The sequence below is a fragment of the Manis javanica genome, chromosome 12 (genome assembly GCF_040802235.1).
Source record: "Manis javanica isolate MJ-LG chromosome 12, MJ_LKY, whole genome shotgun sequence".
Lineage (NCBI taxonomy): Eukaryota > Metazoa > Chordata > Mammalia > Pholidota > Manidae > Manis > Manis javanica.
Window position 1 is genome coordinate 46,435,730 of NC_133167.1, and position 23,880 is coordinate 46,459,609.

At 37.1% G+C, this 23,880-nt stretch overlaps 1 protein-coding gene across 2 annotated transcripts in view; it reads left to right on the forward strand.

Moving 5' to 3' along the window:
- Window positions 1-23,880, forward strand: part of SATB2 (SATB homeobox 2) — a 178,842-nt gene that overhangs the window by 91,366 nt on the left and 63,596 nt on the right. For both annotated transcript variants that reach the window (XM_037000381.2, XM_037000382.2), the window contains one exon: window positions 15,041-15,513. In XM_037000381.2, coding sequence (XP_036856276.2) covers window positions 15,041-15,513 — 473 coding nt within the window. The remainder of the gene's footprint in view (window positions 1-15,040; window positions 15,514-23,880) is intronic.

Below are 23,880 nucleotides of genomic sequence, written 5' to 3' on the forward strand. Positions count from 1 at the left end.
GACACTGAGAAGTGACTGGTAGTTACAACAGCGAGTGGGGAGTGGGGGAGAAGTGACTGGTAGTTACAACAGGGGGTGAGAAGTGGGGGGAAGGGTTGGAGTGGGTGGGTGAAATAGATAAAAGGGATAAAGAGACAAAATCTTAATCATAATATAAATTTGGGTATGTTAGTACAGCATAGAGAATATAGCCAATGATTCTTTAATAATGTGTGTAACTGTTGAATCATTGTGCTGTATATTTGAAATCAATGTAATATTGCATAGCAACTATACCTCGATAAAAAATTTTTAAAAAAAAGAAAGTTTGGGAAAGTGGTGGCCACATCTTTGGGAATTCTGAAAGCCCAGTTGAGGCATTTTGAGAATCATTGAAGGTTGAAGGTTTATCCACAAGGGAATGATACAATGAAAACAGCAGTTAAAACAATTCCTCTAGAATTCATGTAGAATTGAATGTGGGTGTGAATGCATGTATGGCCAAAGGGGAGGCGAATGCAGGGGAGAAGGTGGGTGGGTGCGTACACCCTGAAGGAAGTAGGTAGCATAGAATGTATTACAGTCATATATTGAAGTGAAGACAGTGAGGGAGGGGAGGCCTTCGCTTTTGGTGGCAGTGGTGAGACAGAGACAAGTGACCAATGCAGTATGTGTTTGGAAAAGATAGAAATCAAGTAGAATTCAAGATTTTGAGCTTGAGTGACTCTTGGTGGTTTGGACAGATGGACTATATAGAGAGGAAATTGCTGATACTTCAGTGAGAATTGGTGAATGAGCTGGGAATACCCATTGGGCTGTTCAGTATTTGGAGCCAGCTGACCAATGGTCATGACTAGAGAATAGATTTTGGAGCCGTATTTTTTAGGTGTGGTAGTTCAAATGATACCAAAGGGGCATTTTCTAAACAAGACAGTGAGAACAGCAGGGGATTGGAAGCTTTGAGAGGAAAATGGCTATGGGTTAAGAGGATGTGATTAGGAAGAAAGTGAGGTTTCATGGAAGCCAAGAGAAGACAGATTATCAGTGGAGAAATGTTATCAGGTGCCCTGGCACTTGGAGGAGGAGAAGAGGAGGTAATTGGAGTCTCTTAGCTTTGCCACAAAGGGAACTGTAATGACATTGGCAGGAGCTATTTCCCTGGAGTGTGAGAGTGAAGGGAATGGGTGTGCATCTAAGAAGGGAAAATGGCATGGAAATGAGGTTAACAGATACTGACCTAGGGAGGAAAGGATATCAAAGCAGCTGACTAACTGCAGCATTAGCATTAAGTGTAACACGCACTCCTTTGCCCCAGCATCTATCCCTGACTACAGTGCTCCGTCAAAGAGGATGGAGCAAGTGGAGGCCATAGGCTCAGAAGAGGAAGAGCAGTGATAAGCGAGAGTTCGCATACTGGGAAGGGATGCGATCTGAAGCACAAATGATGCTTTGCCTTTGAAAGAAAAAGGTAACTGTGTCTTCAGAACCTGGAGGAAAGGAACGGAGATGGATAAGGAGGCAGGTTTTGGAGATGGAGTGAGTGATAAAGAACGAGGCAGCTCATGTCGTATGGTAGGGTGGGTATGTCATGATTATCCAGCCGTAAAGGACAGAATGGTTGAGGTGGGGCCTTGGTGAGAACACCTGAATTAGCTTCTGGACCAACCAGTTTCATTTAGGGAAACAATGAGAAAGAAGTAGGAAATAAAGTGAGTGACACAGTTGAGGATTTATAGTGTTTCAGGTCTCTTTAATTCTTAGCTTAATTTACTTACAGTGTGCTTTAGATTTTCATTTGTCCTGCTTGGAAACAAAATTAAAAACTTAAAAACAAAGGTAGATCTGGTGGTACCTCATGAAGAATCTACAGAGCTGTGAAATGAGAGGTTTTGTGTATAGGCTAGGAACATCCAGTTTTTTAAAAATCTGGTGTGAGTGTAGTGATACCCTTTTATTTTGTGGAAACCAGTGGGTTAAAATCAAAGAATTCTCTTGTTTTTTGTCAAATAAAGATAAATTATTGTTTGTTTTTCTTCAGATGATTTATAGAGTTAAAAGCTGAAAAGCATCTAAGTTTGCAAGGTGCTCAAAGCTCTTAAATGCAAGTGCTATGTGAAATGCTAGGACTAACATGACAGTTGTCTGTGGTGGACGTTTGACGAGCTATTTGCCCGACTGATAGGTAGGCCTTCATTTTACCCCTTGCAAGAATTTGAGATTTATCTGACCTTGGAATCCTGAACTTCCAGGGGAATGGACATGAATCTAGGAATACTTGGAGTGAAAGTCAGGCTGAGTTCTAACATTGGGCCTTTCAAGCTGTCACCTTTCTGTGTTCCATAGTAATTTTGATTCTCAAATAGTTCCCCTACTAGACCAACACTTCTTTGAAAGAACATCTAGGGGACTCATTGTTCTTTGTCCAATTCAGAGCCTTATGAACATAGGACTTTGAACATCGTAGCTATTTAGTAAATATTAATAGATCTTAATTTAATATAGATGAGCTTAGAACAGCTTTATTTTTGCACATATTGTGACTAATCTTGTTTGTTATCTGATGTTTCAATTGAGAGAAAAATAAAATCTTTGCCTGTTTAGTTCATATTACAAATGTCCTTAGCAAATTAGTCATCAGTTACAATCACTCTCTTTTTCAGTTGAGCTAAAGATTTAGCAAGAAATCCACTGGAGGAGACAGTAACACCTTTATTAAGTAAAAATTAGGGACCATTTATGTAGCCTAAGAAAAGCATCCCTAAGGTTTTTTTCCAGTAAGTTTGTTGAATATTCTCCTTAAAATAATGGCCTAAAACATTTAAGTTCCATAAAATAAGAGAGAATGGCCAATGGAAAAGAATGAATTGTGGGTTGATTGGTTCCTTAATTTAACTTTCCTTTACTAGGCTGAATTAAAGAACTAACACCCATAGAATGCCAACTGGCAAAGACAGAATGCTCCTAAACAATAATGTTGTTTCTCAAATGTGATCTTTTTTTGCTATCGTGTGCTGAATTCACCTTTGAAATTATAGTTTGAGATGAAAGTAAAGAATAAAAATAAAGATAGTATTAGATATAAGTAGCTTTAACCTATATAGAAAGTTATAGGAATGCTTGAAATGATCAGTGTTGTTGAACTATGATAAAGCACTGTTTGAACCTGAAAGGGCCAATAGTTCTCAGATGCAGAAGACACAGATTTCAGTGAGGGTAAACATGAACAATGCTCACTCTTTCCATGGGACATAATGGGTACTGTGAGCATTGATTGCCAAAAAAAACAGAGGTGTCCAGATTCAGTTTGCTTTAAGGTAGATAATTTATGTTTTTGTGGATCTTATTTTGTTGGAAAAAGGAAGTTGATAATAAGGGGAAAATACACCTAAGAAAAGCAGTCTTAACAGTATTATCACAATGCTGGCTGGTACACTTTGCTTATGGGGCTGGAAGCATTTTCCTTCCAAGCCTTGTTTTATTAGGAGTTAACAAGTTGGCTCTGAATATCTTGCTCTAGGCAGAGACTTTGCAAGCAAGTTCTCAACCAGGAGACAGATTCTCTTTAACAAATTTAGAGGGGAAAAAAATCTTTAAGTTTTGTAGTCCCAAAAGACTTAGATTTTTTTTCTTTTGCCCTTCAGCCTTTTCAGACTCCTAATATTTTCTTTAATTATATTTAGTGAACTCTTCTGGTAATAGTTTTGTTTTTTCTTCCAATGGCGTGGGATTTATATCTAATATAGGTGGAATATTAGCTTTAGCTCTTAAAATCATGTCTATCTACATTTATGTTACCAGAAAATGGATTTTGTATAACAAATTGACTTTGTACCTGTGATTATTGACCAGGAGAGAATAAATCAGAAGTATTTTCAATTATTGGTCATATTTAATTTGGAAGACAGGATGCTGTTCTGTTTGTTGGGGAAATTAGTGTTATCTTACCTTTTAAAAAACTTAACTCAGTGAAAGACTTTGGGTGCATAGTAGGTTTGTTTAGCCTTAATTTGTAGCTCAGTTCAGAGAGAGAAGTCAAAATTAATATCAGGCTGAATCACATGAAATTGCCAATTCTATAGGTCAAAATTGTTGTATACTGCCAATTTCATAAAGTTCAATCATGTATTGAATTTATAGTGACGTCCCAAGATCCTCAGGTTTTTATCATGTTATGTCAGTGTGCAAAACCCTTTTAGTTCTTGTCGGTCACCTGTTTCAGAGAAACACTTCGTACTTTCAGAGTTTATAAAGAGCTCTTGCCAAAGCTCCCAGTTGTGTGCTTGATGCCTTTTGTCACTCAGGTAGGAGTCCGTGCTGATGATCCCCCCATTCTGCAGCAAAGCTTTTCTGGCTGCAAGAAAAAGAAAAGAATGGGAGATTCATGAAAATGGATATAATGAGTGAGAGTTTGTATTACAGATGACTAGAATGAATTACTAATGAACAACAAAATAGGGATTAAAAAGAACTATATTTTATCATCAAGTAGAAATGCATTTCAAATCAGGCAGTCATTGCAGGCTCATCTCTGTGTACAAAACAGTTGAACTGTTTGCAGCAAATCTATAGGTAGAAGTTTTTAGAGCTAATATTATTCACCACTGTGTTTCCAAAGGCTGGCATCATTCCTGACATATGATTAATAAATGATTAATATTTATCATATGAATTAAAATAATAAATAAATGTGAATAATCCTATTTTAGTGATTATAGAATTCAATTGTCAAGTAATCAATGATGTCATCACTTTTTAGAACTGACCAGCTTTTTCAGACTGCACCTCAGAAAGGCTTACAGGGCATATGACTATCATCAGGTTGAGCCCCCACCATTTAAATAACTCATCTGTCCATCCATCATGTCACTCATATACACACACATACAAATAGAAAGCAGGACTTATCTGTAGAAAAGTTGATTAGTCCTGACTCAAACCCTAAAATTAATAATAACCACATGCTGCACATTGGGTATTTTAGCAAAAGCAGTGAAACAAGAGCTTTAAGGTCCTAAAGACATAGGTTTTAATTCTGATTCTCCCTTACTTTTTCCTTTAATAGTGACATGGTATTTTCTGAGCTTCAGCTACTTCTTCAATAAAGTGGGCATAGCAGTATCTATTTCATACAGCTGTTGTGAGAATTAAATGACAGTGCTACATAAAGGGTTTGCACAATGCCTCAGCTACTATATAAATAGTAGGGTTGGATGTTACCTGAAATGTCAGTATGTTTTCAAAGAGGTATATTAGCAAGACAGACATGGAAATTTCTGCACTTACAATAAAAACATTTTCTCTAAAGGAAATCCATTAAAAAGTCCTTGTGAAATATTCAGGGCCTAGGAACTTGATGTTGAGTTATTCAGAGAACAAGGAAAAAAACTAGTTTTTGTTGGCCATGTGGCTTATTATGCTATGAAGCTAGACCCCTTAGGCCCTAATCATTATTAATATTCCTATTTATTTATCTACATTTGGATGCTATTTGACCTTGACTAAATTATTTGACTTCTCTCATATTGAATGGGATCGTTGTCTTCAAAGTTGGGCTCCAAGCTTTTGGGGCCGGGGTGGGGGAGCAAAGAACTTGGGGTGGAGGTTTGTAAATCCAAGGCAGTGATATGCGCAAGAATATCTTTTCTCCCTACTCAAAGGTTTGGGTATCAGTTTGAAATTTTCGACTTGTTTGGCAACTTTTCTGCAAAGAGTGTCAAAGGCAAGCCTGTGTCTGACCTTGTGAATCACTTTCAGAGAGTACTTTCCAAGGCTTGAAGGAGTCACAGAAGAATTCTACCATCCCTTTTTTTTTCTTTTTTTCTTTGGCCTATATTTTTCTACGTAGGCTTTTCAGGAGAAGTTCTGGGGGATACTAGAGTGTTATTTTATTAAGAAATACATTATCACTCATTCATGCTAATCTGTTTACATTTGCATAAGTATTTTAATGGTTTAAGGAAAAAAATCCATAGGCCAGAAATTCCAGAAATTTCTCAGTACAAAGCCTTTTACCCAATTCATCGCTTTCCACTCATTCTAAGTATGGACAAACCCCAGGGGTTATTTCACAAAAGCAATTATGTTAAGGTTTGCATTAAAACACTAGGTTCATAGTTCTGGAAATTTTTATCGGTCTTTTAAACAGTATTGTAGATAAACTTGTAAGAGCAATACTGAAACTACTTCTAGTGCCATTATATAAACTCCTATTATTCTTGCAGTGGGGAGTTTCACAAAGAAAGATATCTTAGGAAAGTCTTAAATTCTTGCGAAAGAGCAAAGAAGCAGAAACAAATATTCTGAGCAAAAGCAATTGTTTTGAAAATCCTAGCAGCAATACTCTTTAAGATGCTGTTAAGTAAATAACATGGAAGGTTGCTTTAAAACCCATTTACAGATAATCTTCCCCATTTTACAGTTATTCCCAAGATCACCCAGCTAGGTAAAACCTAGAGCTTAAAAATCCCAGTTTGCTTTTCTTGCCACCCATCCTACGTCATCTTGCTTTGATTGGCAGGCATCTCTGCTGTTAAAATACTTCTATTATTGTTCATAAATACTCAGAAAGTATACTTTGGGGGCATTTAGTCATTGGAGCATATGTTTTTAGTACTGAAATTTTACTAGGTTTACTTAATATAGCATCTATAGCAAGTAGACAATATAAAAACAATGAAGTCTAGCTGACAGAAGCACTTAAAGAAGAAAAAATAATATTATTATTATTATTTTTTAGGTAAGGACGTTTTTGATGCCTACACATTCCCTGGAAAATAAATGCAAACTGTTAAACATTTGCTTTTTTTTTTTGAAGATTGATTATTTCTTTGACATATCTTCTTGTAGAGTAACATAAGCATGTATAAGTTTTAACAAACTACTAATTAAATTGCGTACACACATTAACATAATAGGAATACAGCTATGTAACAAAAGCAGACCTACAATTACCAGCCATATCCAGTGAAACCAAGAAAACCAGTTAGGTACCCTAGGCTTTTGTGAAAACTTATCAATGATACGATGGATATTGTCTAACTGAATTTGAATAGTTTGAGAAAAATCAGACAAAACAACACGTTCCTGGGAACTGTTCACATCCCATATGTTCTTTTAATAGTAGATAGTCTATAGTCACACGATTTTGGAGCACTGCAACTTGCACTTCTCCTAATTCTTGGTTGAGTTCTGACAGTATAGATCCAGTCAAATTTGTTGTTCTACTATATGCACAGGCCAGCTTAGATATCTCCTTCTTCATTCCAATGGCAAATCCAGGAACCAGTGGGATGAATGCAGCTACAACTGCAACAGCGCCAGGATCTTTGTTGAAGTTTTTTGATGATCATCTTCTGGAATGACTCTTCCAGAGGATGTTGATGTTGGAAGTTCTTCTTCATATTGCATCTTAATTCATTTTCTGGGTAGCCAAATTAGGCTTTGATCTTTTGTATAAACACAAAAAAATCCTTTTCCCACACTTTGATATGACCTTTATACCATTATGAAGAACCTATTGGAGATCACCACACAGGAACTGCTATTAGTCTATTCTTGGGTTCTGTGATTCTGCTGCTGTTTTGTTCCTTCAGTTTTTCCTTTGTTCTTATACTCCACAGATGAGTGAAATCATTTGGTATTTGTCTTTCTCCACTTGGCTTATTTCACTGAACATAATACCCTCTAGCTCCATCCATGTTGTTGCAAATGGTAGGATTTGTTTTCTTCTTATGGCTGAATAATACTGCATTGTGTATATGTACCACATGTTCTTTATCCATTCACCTACTGATGGACACTTAGGTTGCTTCCAATTCTTGGCTATTGTAAATAGTGCTGTGATAAACATAGGGGTGCATCTGTCTTTTTCAAACTGGAGTACTGCATTCTTAGGGTAAATTCCTAGGAGGGGAATTCCTGAGTCAAATGGTAAGTCTATTTTGACCATTTTGAGGAACCTCCCTACTGCTTTCCACAATGGTTGAACTAATTTACATTCTCACCAGCAGTGTAGGAGGGTTTCTCTTTCTCCACAACCTCTCCAACATTTGTTGTTGTTTGTCTTTTGGATGGCAGCCATCCTTACTGGTGTGAGGTGATATCTCATTGTGGTTTTAATTTGCATTTCTCTGATAACTAGCGATGTGGAGCATCTTTTCATGTGTCTTTTGGCCATCTGAATTTCTTTTTTGGAGAACTGTCTGTTAGTTCCTCTGCCCATTTTTTAATTGGATTATTTGTATTTTGTTTGTTGAGGTGGGTGAGCTCTTTATATATTTTGGACGTCAAGCCTTTATCGGATCTGTCATTTACAAATATATTCTCCCATACTGTACGGTACCTTTTTGTTCTATTGCTGGTGTCTTTTGCTGTACAGAAGCTTTTCAGCTTAATATAGTCCCACTTGTTCATTTTTGCTTTTGTTTTCCTTGTCCGGGGAGATATGTTCAAGAAGAGGTCACTCATGTTTATGTCTAAGAGATTTTTGCCTATGTTTTTTTCTAAGAGTTTTATGGATTCATGACTTACAATCAGATCTTTGATCCATTTCGAATTCACTTTTGTGTATGGGGTTAGACAATGGTCCAGTTTCATTCTCTTACATGTAGCTGACCAGTTTTGCCAGCACCATCTGTTAAAGAGACTGTCATTTCCCCATTGTATGTCTGTGGCTTCTTTATCAGATATTAATTGACCGTATATAAACATTTGCTTTTTAAAAATACTATAGAATACTTTCCTTCTTTCTTTTGGTTGATGTAAATGTAACATGTATACATTTAAAGCTTATTTTATTCCTTAAGTTTTTTTCATATTAGTTTTTGAAATTTTTAAGCTGTATTTGTGTAGCATTTAATTTCAAGAGTTGTGAGATTGTTATTTTATTTCCCATCTATTCTGCTGACTCCTTATTTGAAGGTCAGAATATGAACTATTAAGCCTCATTTGGAGAAACTGAATAGCAATGTATTCCTGCATATAATGTGAGGCATGTGATTCTGTATTGATAATGAATTCTTTTAAACTGCAGGGATTTATTTGAAAAAGTGATATGATGTAACATGGCATAGTTACTCGAACTAAAATAAAGATTGCAATTGCAATTCTTTAGATGACCCCTGGGAAACAGACATTGGTTATAATGTCCTAATCAGGAAATTTTGAAATGGGAAGCCTAATCTGTTAATCATAATTATACATATATTTTCTGAAATTTACAATAGCAGCTTAACAAAGATCTTTCACATAGATACTGATCATCTAAATTTTGCTCTTACAATTCTGAGATAATGTTTTCCCTATGGCAAACCTGAGGTCCAAATAATCTGTCTCTAACTTGCTCAAGGAGGCCCCACAGAGGTAAAATGTGTATTTGAATATAGCTTTCTAATACCAGATCTAGTCAATGCTTCTTTAATATAACATGTTCAACAAAAACTAAAGATATATCATAGAGAAAAATTTGTTACTTAGATACATTTATAATATAGTAAATGTTCAGTAACAATGAATTCTTAATGTCATTGAGAATTAGGGAAGAAAATGGAATATGACAGTTCTAAATGTGTGGTATAGTGTAGTCTCAAAAGATGACAACATAAAAGCAGAGGAAATATAGAACAGTAATTCTCAAACTTTAACATACATAAGAATCATGGAATCTTAGTGTACATAAGAACTCTAAGAGATTCTGGTGTGGGGCCCATGAATTTGTGTTTTTAACAATCTTCCAGGTTATATGGATATTGATGGCTCTAGGACCATACTTTGAGTATCTCTGACATAGCACAGATCTGAAATACACAGTGTGCATCCATCCGTCTATATGTATGCACACACACAGAAACAAAGTGTTGCTGTGTATTAACTTACCTAATTTGCATAATGATCCTTCAAGGTAGGCATATTTGTTAACTAACCCACATTAAATACATAAGGAAACTAAGGCACAGGGAAGTTGAGTAACAGGCCCAAGTCCACATAGCTACCAAGTGGTAGAGCTGAGATTTCAACCCCAGCAGACTGGCTTAGAAGTATCTGCTTATAACTATTAGACCATAAATCTTTCCCAACAACTAAAAAAATGCTTGCCCCAAATTGGAGTGAAGGAATTACAATAAAAAATTAATGTTCAATAGGAATAAAAGACAAGATTTATTTGTACATGTTTGAGTATTGAAAATGTTCTTACAACTGCCTTAAATATATAAGTATTTACAGAGATTTGTGATTATTAAAATACAGCCTTGACTTTTTGGATGTACTGTAAAATTACTTGAAGTAAAATGAGTTTTTGAACTAAATATCTTTTAATTGTCATGCAAATAAATCCCAGGGGAGGAAAGTGACTTCCTTTCTGTGAACAATCAGCTATAGCCAGCAATCAGGGGCATTGCACAGCTAACGGCCATAGGGTATTCTTTGTTAGAACATCAACTCTGTGAACTTGGGAAGGCCACAGGAACCCCTGGAATTATAATAGAATGCTACAAAGGCCTCTCCTACTTTAGAGTTAAACAGGATCCCAGAGTCTCAGAGGGTGGGTTAGATAATCATTTCTCATTCCCTGTAGTTTTCACTCGGTACTAGAAAGCTCAAAGGAATCTTCAAGATCCTCCTGGAACTCTGAGTTTCTCAGAAACCTGAGCAAACTCCAGATCTGGACTGTTTACCTGCAAGACCCCTGGACTGGGACCCCTCCTCAGAGGTTGGAATAGCTACAGAAAGCATTAGGGGTAGATGCATTTCAGCCCCACTTGCCTCAACAGTTCCTTAAGCCACATCCTGTTTGGGGACTTGTATTTGAAACTGGGACGTCATTCCTTCCCAGGTACCTCATTCCTTCCCAGGTACCTCCTACTCCGCAGATCACCTTCAGGACTTCAGCAACAGCACAATCAAATTCGCTGCAGATTAAATTGCAGCTCTGAGTTAAAGCTCTGAAAGCAGTTGTGTTTTTAATGTCTGTTTAATAAGTAAACATTTTGACTTTATCAGGAACCCTTTCTGTTGTGAATGTGAGCATTATTTTCATCCTCAAAGGTAGCTGTGCCTTTTATCCTTCACTATTTTCAGGATTTCTGCATCATGGCTTAATATCACAGCGGTAAGGTGGGCTGTCAGAGCCAGGGTGTTGTCGTTGGTTTTGGTTTAATTTAAGACAGACTTAACATTATGTTTTCTCTCTGTGAAGAAGCAAAACACAAAAGCAAACACTGCAGATCTGCATTTCAGCCATTGTCCTTACTTCCAAATAATTTAAAAGAAAGAAAAAGGGAGGAGAGAAGGGAAGGAGGGAGGGAGGGTGGAGAGAAAAGAGGGAAGGAAGGAAGGGAAAGATAGAAAAACAAAAAGTAAAAGAAATAATGCATGCCCAAGCTGAGTTTGCAGATAGAGTCTGGAACAATGTGATGCTGCTCTTTTTTTTTTTAAGCATTTGTATTTCACTTGCTTTGGCTTAAGAGGCTAAAATATTATTCTGGTATTACTTTTATAAGCAGCAGCAGAAAAAACTGAAAAATATCTCAACTTTGACAAAATCTGTACAAAAAGGAAGGAAACCATATACTGGCCTGGTCAGGGGAGATGAAGCCTGTGGATGAGCATTTTATTTTTACATATTCTTAGAGCAGGGATGGTGACATTTTTTTTCCTTCCTTCATTCTTAGGACTGAAAAACTTGGCTTTTCTTGGTAGAAGTGTGAGGGACTGAAAGCGTTGGCAAAGATTCTTTGCTGGGCCAAACTTTAGTCAGTCTCTGAACCTTCTCGTAGGCCTGTCTGTACACTGCCTTGTAAAATCCAGTTTTAGCAAGAACCCTGCTGAGTCAGTTTAACCTGAACCCCTACCCTCGATATCTGATCAACTTTGATATCTGATCGGGTCCCTCATCTTCCACCATCCCCCAGGTGATGTCTGATCACCCTGGCTTGTCTTCAGCAAAGAATCCTGTTAGGTCAGTTTAGCCAGAATCCCCCTTACTTCTGTGTTTCCTCCTGGTAATTTTCCATCCACTGACCCCCACCTTGCTCCTTGGCTGTCAATTCCTGTATACACTTCTGTACTCAGAGTCGAGCCCAGTCTCTGTACCCCAGTGTCAGGCGCCATTGTGGTGGTCCCGTCCCTGTTGTAATGGTCCTGGGTAAGGTCTACCTTACCATCTTGAATAGGTGTTGTTGAATGTTTTTTTTCTTTCACAGTGTAAGAAGAGTCTTTAGTGTCACAGGCAAAATTTGAAGACTGGAAGCCCATAGGCAGGATCCAGTTTTCAGAAATGACTTGTTTGGCTTGACTTGTTTGGCATTCATATTTATTGTATTATGAAAATGGACTAGTAGCCAACACTTAAAAGTTAGAAACTATGATGTAATAATCCAGATTGTTCATAGTTTTGGGAAAAAAAATGAAGAAATGACAATATGAGAAAGACAAAAACTAGCTGAGGGTGGGTAGTGATTGCTTCCTTTGGACTGGGCAGACTTTTTCTCATTCCGTCTCGTACCTCTGCAGCTGGCTACTCGGCTGTTCTTCTCTACCTGGATGTGCAGGCTTTTGTGTTTGTGATTCCCTCATTGTGGTTTACCGAGTAGGAACACTTCATGGTGTTACCACATGTCTCTAAGGATACTTCCACAGTCACTTTTCTTAGCCATATGACTTTATAATGATCTGGGAACTTATTAGGAAAGAGAGAATTATTACGTGTAATCTTAAACGAATGGGGATTGATACTACTCTGATTCTTATTGTAACAATTCACATAGGGTTTAAGGAGCTCTGAACATTTATGCTTAATTGTGTGCATATTTCTGATTAGAGTAGAACAGAGTAAACTTTTAAATTAATGATGTGATTTAGATCTAGGTCAAGAAAGTAAGTCACTCAAATGTAATTAAACTGTTGAAAAATGAAAATACTGAGATTTTGGGAGATTAGTTTTTGGTCAAAGTATGCTTGCTGTAAGAGGATGATATAGTTTTTTTAAGTAGAAATAATAGATAAAACTTTTGCTTCTTACATACCTGAAAACATATTTAATATTTGCATTTGTCTTTACTTTGGCTGAATTAAAAAGGAAATAAACAAATAAAAGTGACCCAAGTGTTTATCCAAGGCCAAGTATTTCTGTCTGTAAAGTGTGACTTTACTCTGGAAGCAATCCATTGTCGTTTCACTTCTTTCAATAAGGAAATTATAATAGTAACTCCTGCTCTATGGAAACTGTGTTAGATTACCTTTTGAAAGCTCTCAACCATTTGCTTGGTTTGGTTTTAAAATTGTAAACCTTAAAGTTTAATTAATAAAATGACTGAAAAATGTTTGCCTTTAGAGGATCAGATTAAAATGACTTGTTGCCCTTGACCCGTGTGAATGAGAGGTAAATACAAACTAAATGAGTTACATTTAAAGGATTAAGTTAGAAATGGAACCCTTAACAAAAGTCTGAGGTAAACTTTTGGCTTATTTGGTGGTTCATGGGAAAAATAAGCAGTCACTCAGTTTGTTTTTTTTAAAAGCAGGAAAAAATAACACTGTATATGTCTGACTATAAGGTGATGCTGAGATGAGTGTTTACCTATTTTCCCAAAGAGAAGTTTTGAATACATAGAACCTTTAGTCATGTAAATAAATGTCAAATATATACTTACATTTTATATTGATTTATATCAACATAAATCATATATATAATTTTCACATATATAGTTTAAAATCACATGTTACATAAAACAGTAATTCAGAAATACTACTTTTCCCCCACTGTTAAAGTTCATTGATTGATTTTATTCAAATTCTTCATAAGTGATTTGGCACTTGTGTCTCTGTCATTACATCTCACTCAGTTTTCCCACACACATCGTTTGTGCTTAAATTTCTTAGAGACTCAGTACTTTTTTGATCCAAATATGATTTTGTCACTGTAAACGGTATACCAAACTACAAGGACTATTTGCATAACAGGGCAACAATTATTTTAAAAACTTCTGTCTTTTGGGTGAGTAGTTTTGATCTCCAGCATGAAACAACCTGAAGTATAGTGCGTTTTCAAGTTACCTTAATAGGCTTCTACATAATGATATCTGCCATTTGCAATTATAAGAAATAATTACTAGATCTGTTTGGAATTTTTGCTTTAAATAATAACTTTTGTTAGATTTACACCTATGAGCATTTAAAGCTACTGACGATGGAGGCTATTTTCGTTTTTTCTCCAAACAAACCTTTGCTTTACATAATAAGGTATCAGATTTGACTATGAGGTGACTCACTCTTTCCTGAGAAATATTCTTGATAGAAGAAAAAAATTCGGCCTCATGTTTGATCATACACAATACTTCTTCTCCCTTTCAAGGTTTTTCCTTATGTCTTTACTGAAGTGCAATAAAATGCAGTAAGAAAGATGACCTAGGGAGGGTGTGTGTCTTATTTAATGGCAAAGCAGTGTTCTTAATTTTATTTTTTTCTAACCCTAATGCAAAACACAATCATTAAAATATCCACTTCTTAAGAAATATTCCTAAACAAAGATAGTAGTGAGTAGATAAAAGGATATACTATGTGGTTGACATTTTCTGCGAATGTTTCCATATTATATAGTAGATAATGATGTGAGATTTTTATTAAGAAGTGGCAGTTAATTTGGCAGGAGATGTTGTTCTTGTCATTTCCTGATAACCATGTACCACACCATTAGCCACAGAATACATACATGAGAACAGCTGGTGTTTTTATAAGATAGGGTGATGAGGGAGATGATAGAGCTTAGGATTTAGAATTTATAATGGTTAGTGGTTTCTATCTTGGCTATTGGATAAAATGCCTACTATTAAGAATTTAAGAAAATTAAAGTGGCAAATATTACTTTCATAATCACCTATGAAAAATCTGTTATTGTAACATGTTGCAGGAAAGGATAACTCCTCTATACCCGGGGGCTTCTGGCTTTGTATGAAAGAAAGTTTATGTCAGTAACCAAAAATATGATAATTCAATACTGTGTATATTAGCAATAAATCAAACCAATGAAAATAATGATGAATTATCCCTTTTATCTCTTTAACAGTGGAAAGAGTGGAACGAGAAAACCTTTCAGACTATTGTGTTCTGGGCCAGCGTCCAATGCATTTACCAAATATGAACCAGCTGGCATCCTTGGGGAAAACCAACGAACAGTCTCCTCACAGCCAAATCCACCATAGTACTCCGATCCGAAACCAAGTGCCCGCGTTACAGCCCATCATGAGCCCTGGTCTTCTTTCTCCCCAGCTCAGTCCACAACTTGTCAGGCAACAAATAGCCATGGCCCATCTGATAAACCAGCAGATTGCCGTCAGCCGGCTCCTGGCTCACCAGCATCCTCAAGCCATCAACCAGCAGTTCCTGAATCACCCCCCCATTCCCAGAGCAGTTAAGCCAGAGCCAACCAGCTCCTCCGTGGAAGTCTCTCCAGACATCTACCAGCAAGTCAGAGATGAGCTTAAGAGGGCCAGTGTGTCTCAAGCTGTCTTTGCAAGAGTGGCATTCAACCGCACGCAGGTACAACTGACATTGAACATGATAATTGGTGGTTAAGAGTAATACTAGAGGAAAAGAAATAAAGAGTAATACTAGGGACAGAATTGTGACATGTCTTTTCAATCTCTAAAAATTTTTTATGGATCCCAGAGCACATAGAATTAGATTAATACTTAGTTCATGAAGTGCTATCACCATCAGTCCATGCACAGTCATAATTAATTCATTAATTTCAGCAGTGTAATAAATGCCTGTGAACCTACCACCCAACTCAGGGCCCAGAATGTTACCAGGGACTTGGGGCTTTCTATGTGCTCCTCTTCTCCATCTACTTTTCCTCCGCTGTAACTATCATCTGGAGTTATCATTCCCTTGTTTTATTACAAACTAGTTCTAAAACTATGCATGCCATGAATGATCTTTTATTTACCTTGTTTTTGAACTATGTCATAATTTCTACAGTTTTTACTCATTTTTAACGTTTTGGGGGAATTATATGCCAATATAGTAAATGAAAAGATAAGCAGTTTATTTATGTATGTCTTATTTTATGGAAGACTGTTGATAAGACATTCTTTTTCACTGGTGGTTCTTGAACATGAGTGTGCATCAAAATTTTATCAGCCTGTTCAAACAGATTGCCTGGGTTTGTCCCAGAGGTTCTGATGCCGTAAGTCTAGGGTGGGCCCTAGAAATCTGTGTTCCTCACACAGATCCCAGATGCTGCTGCTCTTCTGGGGGCCATATTTTGAGAACCAATTATTGAGCCCTTGTATGAGTAACAAGAAAGTAAAAGTGCAAAGCTCAAGGAGCTAACAGCCTAGTAGTGGAAAAACTAGAGTAACAGATAACTAGAGTAACATGTGAAGGGAGGTAAATGGTGTATGAGAGTGTAAGCAAAGGTTGTAGTGAGTGTTCATGAGGAGTTGGGGGTAGGGAATACTTACAGTAGAATGAATATTCTAAGTCTTCAAGAGGACAGTGGGTTTAAGTTTAGCCACCCTACCAAATACAAGGCAGGGAGCTAAGCTCTGCACAGGTGCAAAGATGAAAAAGATCAGGGCCAGCACATATATAAACAGGTGACATGAGTATTAGGTTGCTGGGGAGTTAGACCTCAAAGGATTAAAAAAATGAACATGCAAAGATGGAGAAGCAGGGTATTTTAGGCTAAAGGAATTCATGAGAAAACTGTTGAGTCAGGAAAACACAGGAATAGTTGGTAGTTGACAGAAAAGGGAGACAGTGAAACTTAAAGGGGGGAAACAGATCAACAAAGATCTTAGGGCCATGCCAAGAACTCTGAACTATTTAATAGGCACTGGAAACTATTGAAAGTTTTATGTTGGAAAATGCTATGATACAATAATCAGAATTGGATCTTAGGAAGGTGCCCCTCCCACCCCCATGATAGCAAGAAGGCTGCCATAAGTATGAAATGTGTGCAAGTTCTGAACTAGGCTGGTGGCAATAGAGTGGAGGGTGCAGAGTAAGGAAGCATTATGAAAGTGTAGTTGACAAAAACTACCAGTTCCACCTGAATGGGTAAAGAGGGAAGTAGTAAAGATAATGCCAAGGTTATACTCTGTTGACAGGATAAATCTATAATTACTTAGAGAATCAGGGAGGACTTTGAGAGAAATGATCGGGGTAGGGTTAAAGTGGTTATTTTAGATTGGGTTATTTTGACTTTAAAGTGCTGGCAGGTTGAGTGAAGATGTCATCGAAAATACGTGCTTGGTTCTAAGAAGAGTTGTCAGGGACAGAGAAAGAGATCAGAAATTTATTTACAGAGCCTGAGATTTAAAGGATCAGGGGAAGGCGTGGGGGAAGCTTATCACCACAACTCCTTCCAGGAATAGAGACAAGGAATACCCGGAGAGAGAGGGGCAGGTGGAGCAGGGAGGTAGTAGTGGTAGTATAGAACATGTGAACAGAGTTCCAGGAGGAGACTTGGCCATTTGTGGAAAGCTAAACTGTCTCAGAGGGAGAAGCTTGAAACCAGGCCATAAAATTTGGTGAATGGTTGAGGGAAGTCTTTGGCAAATTTAACATGTAATCTCATTAGAGTTGTGAAGGTAGCCAGAATTTAGGAGTTAAGGAGTGATTAACTGTTAAAGATACAGAAGCAGGGGCTGCAAACTCTTTTCAAAATTTGGTGTTGAAAGGGAGACCAGAAGTGGGTTGATAGTTTGAGTGTGAAAGGGACTCCATTTGAGAGAGAGGAATTTGTGAGGCAGTGTGGGGCCTCAGCTGAAGTTAAACAGCATGAAGTAGTGATGGAACCAACCACTGTGGTTTGGTAGCAGCCCTCAGCAATGCTGGAACTGCAGGAGTAGGAGCAGCGAAGAAACACAGTAGGATTGTTTGAGGTTTGGTGCTGACAGATTAGGTATGGCAGGAAACCAAGACGGGTGAAATCTCTTGCTCCCTTGACTCTTAGCTAATTTATACATTCTATTATTGACAGAGTCTGTTTACATCATTTGAAAATGAGTTCAGAGGTTCACAGAGGTCTGCCTGTGTTCCAAACATCACTCTACCACTTTTCTCTTGTGACTCCAAGTACGCAAGCAGTATTTCTGTGTCCACAGTTATCTGGGCTGAGGTTATGAAAAGCTCCGGTCCTTTTGAGCAAGTCTGTGGCATATTATCGCCAAGTACAAAGTGGAAGGATGCGTCTTTCAGCCTATTTCAGTTCTGTGTGTGTATGTGTATGTGTGTGTGTGTGTGTGTGTGTGTGTGTGTGTGCTTTCATCTATCATTCATGTGCATGAATAGGCATTTCATGGCTGGCCAACATTTTATTGCCTGGTTATATATACAGCTCCTTTGGCTAAGGATAAAATTGAAAGCATTGTTGTATTACTTCGGATTTTAGCATCAAATACAGTAAACATTTTGTCCAAATAGCATGAAGCATGAGAGAAGACTCACAATGAGGCTAGACAAAGGACAGAACACGTTGATGTGAGGGAATGCTCTAGACTCCTGGAGATCTGTCTTCTCCTACATAATCTTTTCTGTCTATTTTTATGGATTAATGACTTTTCTTTGGCATTGCCATCTTTCAAGTGCCAAATTATAAAAGGTCTAATTGAAGCATGGAACACATTTTATTATTTTCCTCCTGCCATTAAATTTGTAAGATGGCTACACCCAGTAAGAAACATTCACTTTCAATCAACATGAGCTTGAGTTCATGGGCCAGCCTTGAGGATATCAAATGGAAACTGCATAGGAATGTATGAGTATTTCCTTTTAAAATTCTGCTTTTAATTTGGGAAAGCTTTTCATCCCTCTGGGATCGTAACCTGTTGTATATAAAGCCCAACCTAATCAAGGTAGATGGTATTGACAGAATGACATAGTTTGAACTTAAGCCGGAGGTCAGCAGGCAGATTGTTTTTGCTGTATATACTGTAGTCACTAACAGCAAGGTTGGACAGCTGGATTTCACCAGCCACATTGTTAAATGAAAAATATGGTGTACTGTGCCCCATGAAACCATGGATTTTTCCAATGTTAGGCTTTTTTGGGTGGAATCACACATTTATGGGTGATAAAATAATTTGCCAGCTATAATAAACAAATACAAATGAACTTTATAGATAATAACATAAATGAATTGTTAATCTTTGGATAGAAAAGAATCTCAACTTTTTCTTCTCTCAAAGCAAAGAATCAGAACTGTTTATTTTAGATGGACACCTAAAGCTGGTATCAGTTTTGTACTGTTTCTTTACTGATATGTAGCATTTCCTCAGTCTGTTGAATGTTTTCTACAAATAGTTCAGGATTTCTATTATTCATTTATTATCAAATTCAGTAAAAAGCAGCTTTATTTATCACCCTGTAGAGCTTGTGTTCCTGAATTTGTGCTTGATTGGACCAAAACCACAAATTTAGAATTCCTGTGTGAGTGTGTGTGTGTGTGTGTGTGTGTGTAGAACAAAAGCATATGCACAACATTCATAAATTAACCTTAAATTAAAAAAGAATGAATCTAGTGTTTCATGTTAAAGACTTACAGATGAAAAACCTCAAATTTGTAATAAATAACATTTGAAAATGCCAGTTTTCCCAAAAAAAACTATTAATTACTTTGTATATCTAATCTATTGCCACTGTACAAATATCGTTTGGTGATGTAAAATAATGTAATTAAGGGAATAAAGCTCCAAGAGCTTACTTTTAATACACTTTTAAATCAACATGTCTCTTAGAAACATAAAATACGTTTGTTTGGTAAAATGATGTCCTGCCCATACTTCATGACAAGTTCCTGACTTCTGCTGGAGTTAGAGTTAGACAACTTTTGAAGAACATGATTTTATGTATTTCTTTTTCTTAACCTTCTCCATTGGTTTGTTAATACAAACATACACTGCCTAATTAAGAAATAAAATTAAATCATATATTCTGGGCAAGGGAAATAGCACATTTAAGATCATGCAATGCCAGGATATCAAATCTTCAGCATGGACATGAGATTAATGTAGTTCCAGATGCAAGGTACACCGGAGTGTCACATTCTGTCTGTGCCATCAGGATGTAGAGACCAACTTTGAATACATAAGTCATATTTCATTATGACCTTTATTTAAAATATATTCTGAGCATCATCAAATTCTGTTTTTACTATCTTTTGAAAGAAAAATTAGCCCTACTTTTCATATCTCTGAAGACTTTAATGATAAATGGAACCCAGTGAGAAAAACTAAGGTAAATGTGATGATTTCTGACCTGGTCATTAATATTCAGGCAATCCTATGATAGATTTCTAATCATTTCTATTACCTGTGGTCACAAAGTGATGTGGTATGGTCCGTAGACATGGAGAGCTGAGGCAGGTAATATGCATGTTCCGTTTTCAGTATTCCACTTCTCCATCCACCTGCCCACACCCTGCCCCCATTCTTTTACTTCCAAAAGCAGTGTCTGTGGGTTGGCTGTTCATTCAAAGGACTCTCCCGGGTTCCTGGATTTTGCTTTTCTCACACTGGCAGAAAGGCAGAAATGCTCAACCAGTGTGTTAAAAGTGCAGGAGGATCGAAGTCCAGCTCCTTGCCACCGGAACTAAGCACAGCTCTCAAGTGTAACTTCCTTTCCAGAGCTCTCTGTAGGAACAGGATGAGGCTGGGACTTTGCTTGAGTTTTTTCCCTTCCTTGTCCTTCTCCCACTCCCTCACCAGTTTCCCTCAAGTGCACTTCCGTAATAAATCACTAGCTCAGGAATCTTTATCTCAGGATGTGCTTTTTATCCCAGATTATAGATCAATGCCATTGCTAGCCTAATTGACCTTTGCTATGTCATGGGGTAGTAGTTTGAGTAAAACATGTCTTCAGTTTTATGCCTGCTGCCTTCACAAATCTAAAGCAAAATGTCATTATGAGAATAGTACAGAAGTTTTTACTATACCATTTTCTTTTGAAAATATCACAGTGCTCACAAATCATAAGCAAGATGTTAGGGAAGTAGCATGGAATTATATAGAATTTTTTACTGTATTACTTTCTCTTGAAAATATTAACACTGTTGTTAATTTAATCTGAGTTCTCTGAATTCAATGGACTGATACTGATATTGGCCAGATTTACGTATGAGTATTGAATGTGGGGAAGTTGGGAGAGAAAGAGAGAGAGAATGAGACAGAAACAGACATTGGATTTGAGGCCCAATGAGATATTTGAAACTTGACTTAAATGAAAACCGTCCTTACTCAGTGTGAGTGGTGAGTTAGGTGATTTATGTGAGCTCAGGGTAGCTTTGCTCTTTGGCCCTGCCCTCTCTCCAGTGCTCTGTCAGTGAAGCAAATGGTGTCCATAGGAATAATAATTTTGAGAGTAGGATTAGTGTTCTGTCTTCCCTCCCTCACTTCCTTCCCTCCTTCCCTCCTTCCATCCCTCCCTTCTTCCTTCCTCCTTTCCTTTTTTTTGCATATTTGTTTTCCCTTGCTTATATTCTGAATGTATTTTAATGTTGGCATACTTTCACCTATTAGCCCTGTGGACATGAAATAAGTTGCTTGGCTATTCACTGTGTTTACATCTTTGCATTTTGACAGTTTGGTCATGAATCCTAACCTTAAGTGTCCTGTTGCACCATGTCACATTATGGGCTTAAAAAAATTAATCAGAGGCCTATGATAATACGAAAAGGTTTATGACAATATTTTTAAAGACTTCATATTACCAGGGAGTGGTTGTGGGATGTCCACTGACCTATAATGAGCATGTTTTTATAAAGTATGTATGGTGAATCTTCCTTAATAGATAAACTATTTCTAATTTATTTAAAAATCCAATGACCTACCTATTTATATGTTTGGAAGTTCCCCATTTACTAACATTTTCTCCTCCGAGACCTTCCATCTGAGCAGTCTGTTAAATGAAGTAGAGGAAGCTTCGCTACAAACTAGGCTAAATCCCCTGGCACAGATGCCCTGCCACATGTGAATGGGAGCATTGGAATGCCAGAAAAGGGAAAAGTAGGTGTGATCCTTGTCCTCTGTGCCACTGTCCCCTCACCCTGATGATGGAGTTCAAGAAACTGAATTCAGCCTTACGCAGGACTGGCAATAAGAAGTTCATATCATTTGGAAGTGAGACTTTTGCCACATTCATTATTTTTATAGTACTATTTTTCTTTTTCCTCTAGTAGATTATTTCATAACTCAGAAAGTTCAGGTTCATTTTGTCTCAGGTAGCTTTCCCAAGCCAATTCATAGAAATATGTTTTCAGTAGAAACACAGGTGTGTTTTGTGAAATGTGGTATTCTTCTGTAACAGTAGGCCTCTAATTTGGTATCTTGCTCCTTCTTTAGTTCAAAGAAAAATCACCAAGTTACACAATTCACCGCAGCCTTTTGTCGAAGGTTGTGCTTGAGAAAACTGTTCATCTAGGTCTTAATCTGATGGAGAGGAGGATTATAAAAATCCTTGGGGAACTCATTTGGTTGACCTGTCCTTATATGACTACTTTTATTTTTTATGAGACTTTGCAAAAAATATGCTGTTTACTCATCAAAGCCACATCATTTAAAGAAACTTAAGGCCAGGGTCATAAATACAATTTTATGAAGTGATTCAGCAACTGGAGAATGTTTTCAGCAGATTGGAAAATTAGATTGAATGATGTATCAGGAAAGTTGGCAGTAAGGTCAAAGGCTAGAAATGTAAATGTCTTTGTGTGAAATGACATGATTTTGTTTTTATGCTTTATTGGCACTGTGTTTATAGTATATATGCACATCCATGTGACTAAGGTTAAAAATGTCTAAGGCCTTGCTAAACATTCTATTTTGAAGTGGCACAGTTAGAAAGCGATGTGTAGCAACAAAATGAGAATTTTAGCAACCAAAATATTTGGAAGCCTGCGCTTCTGTGCATCACCAGCCAGTCTTTTGGGGAAGAAACTTTTCTTAAGTCTTGTGTTTCATTTATACATGTAGTTAGCCAAAGATAGGCATGGTTTAATTATACATACAGCTTATATTTGTAGAAAACTCGACCTCCAAGATATTATGAATTCTGTCTCAGCTAACCTCTGGTCTCAGTCAGCATTTTTTCTCAGTATCCAGTAGAGATACAGGCACTCAGGAAGTCATACAGGAATAGAACACAATGTTAAATCCAGGGGTCCTGACTCCATGGTCTAGTGAGCTGGTTATAAAATGACAAGGAAACCTGGGAGAAAAAGGAAGTCCACCCACTGAAAGAGGGGCTGTAAATATGAAATGCTGCACATCAGGCATGAACATGTTATTGGCTTTTGAAGCAAATAATATACCCTCTTTTGATTTCAACATTAAATTAATAAAGTAGGAAAAGATGGCTCTGCTTGCTTCATAAAATAGGCAATTTTTCATTTCAGAATCACTGGCTTGAATTCATAGATTTAAAGATTATAATAATATTAATATCTCCCAGGATAGCCATGTCTCAAAGTTATTAGATGGCTTAAGGATGGCCCTCTAGACAGTGGTCTTACTTTGGTTCCTCTTGCACATACAAAGACTATTATTAATTAGTGCCTTTTAGGCAATTTCAGCCAAAAAGTGTGGGGGAGATGCTGGCTTTGTTTGTGCTCCTTGTAAAGAGAAGGTTTGTGTTTTGGGTAAAAGTAACCATCAAACAGATACAACCTCTCTCCATTCCTAAATACACCTGAAAAAGAAGGTTTAATGTAAAAGAATATATGAACACTCTTTTTTCCCCCCTCCTTCACAAAACTAGTACCAAAGAATCAGAGGAAACAAACATTAACAGCACACTGTTCTATTCCTTTCATCCCTGACCAATGTGCAAAGTCCTAAAATATAAGTAGAAGTAATTGTAGAAAGTTCAGGTTTCTCCATTTTTACTAAAAAAGACTGTCTTTTGGTG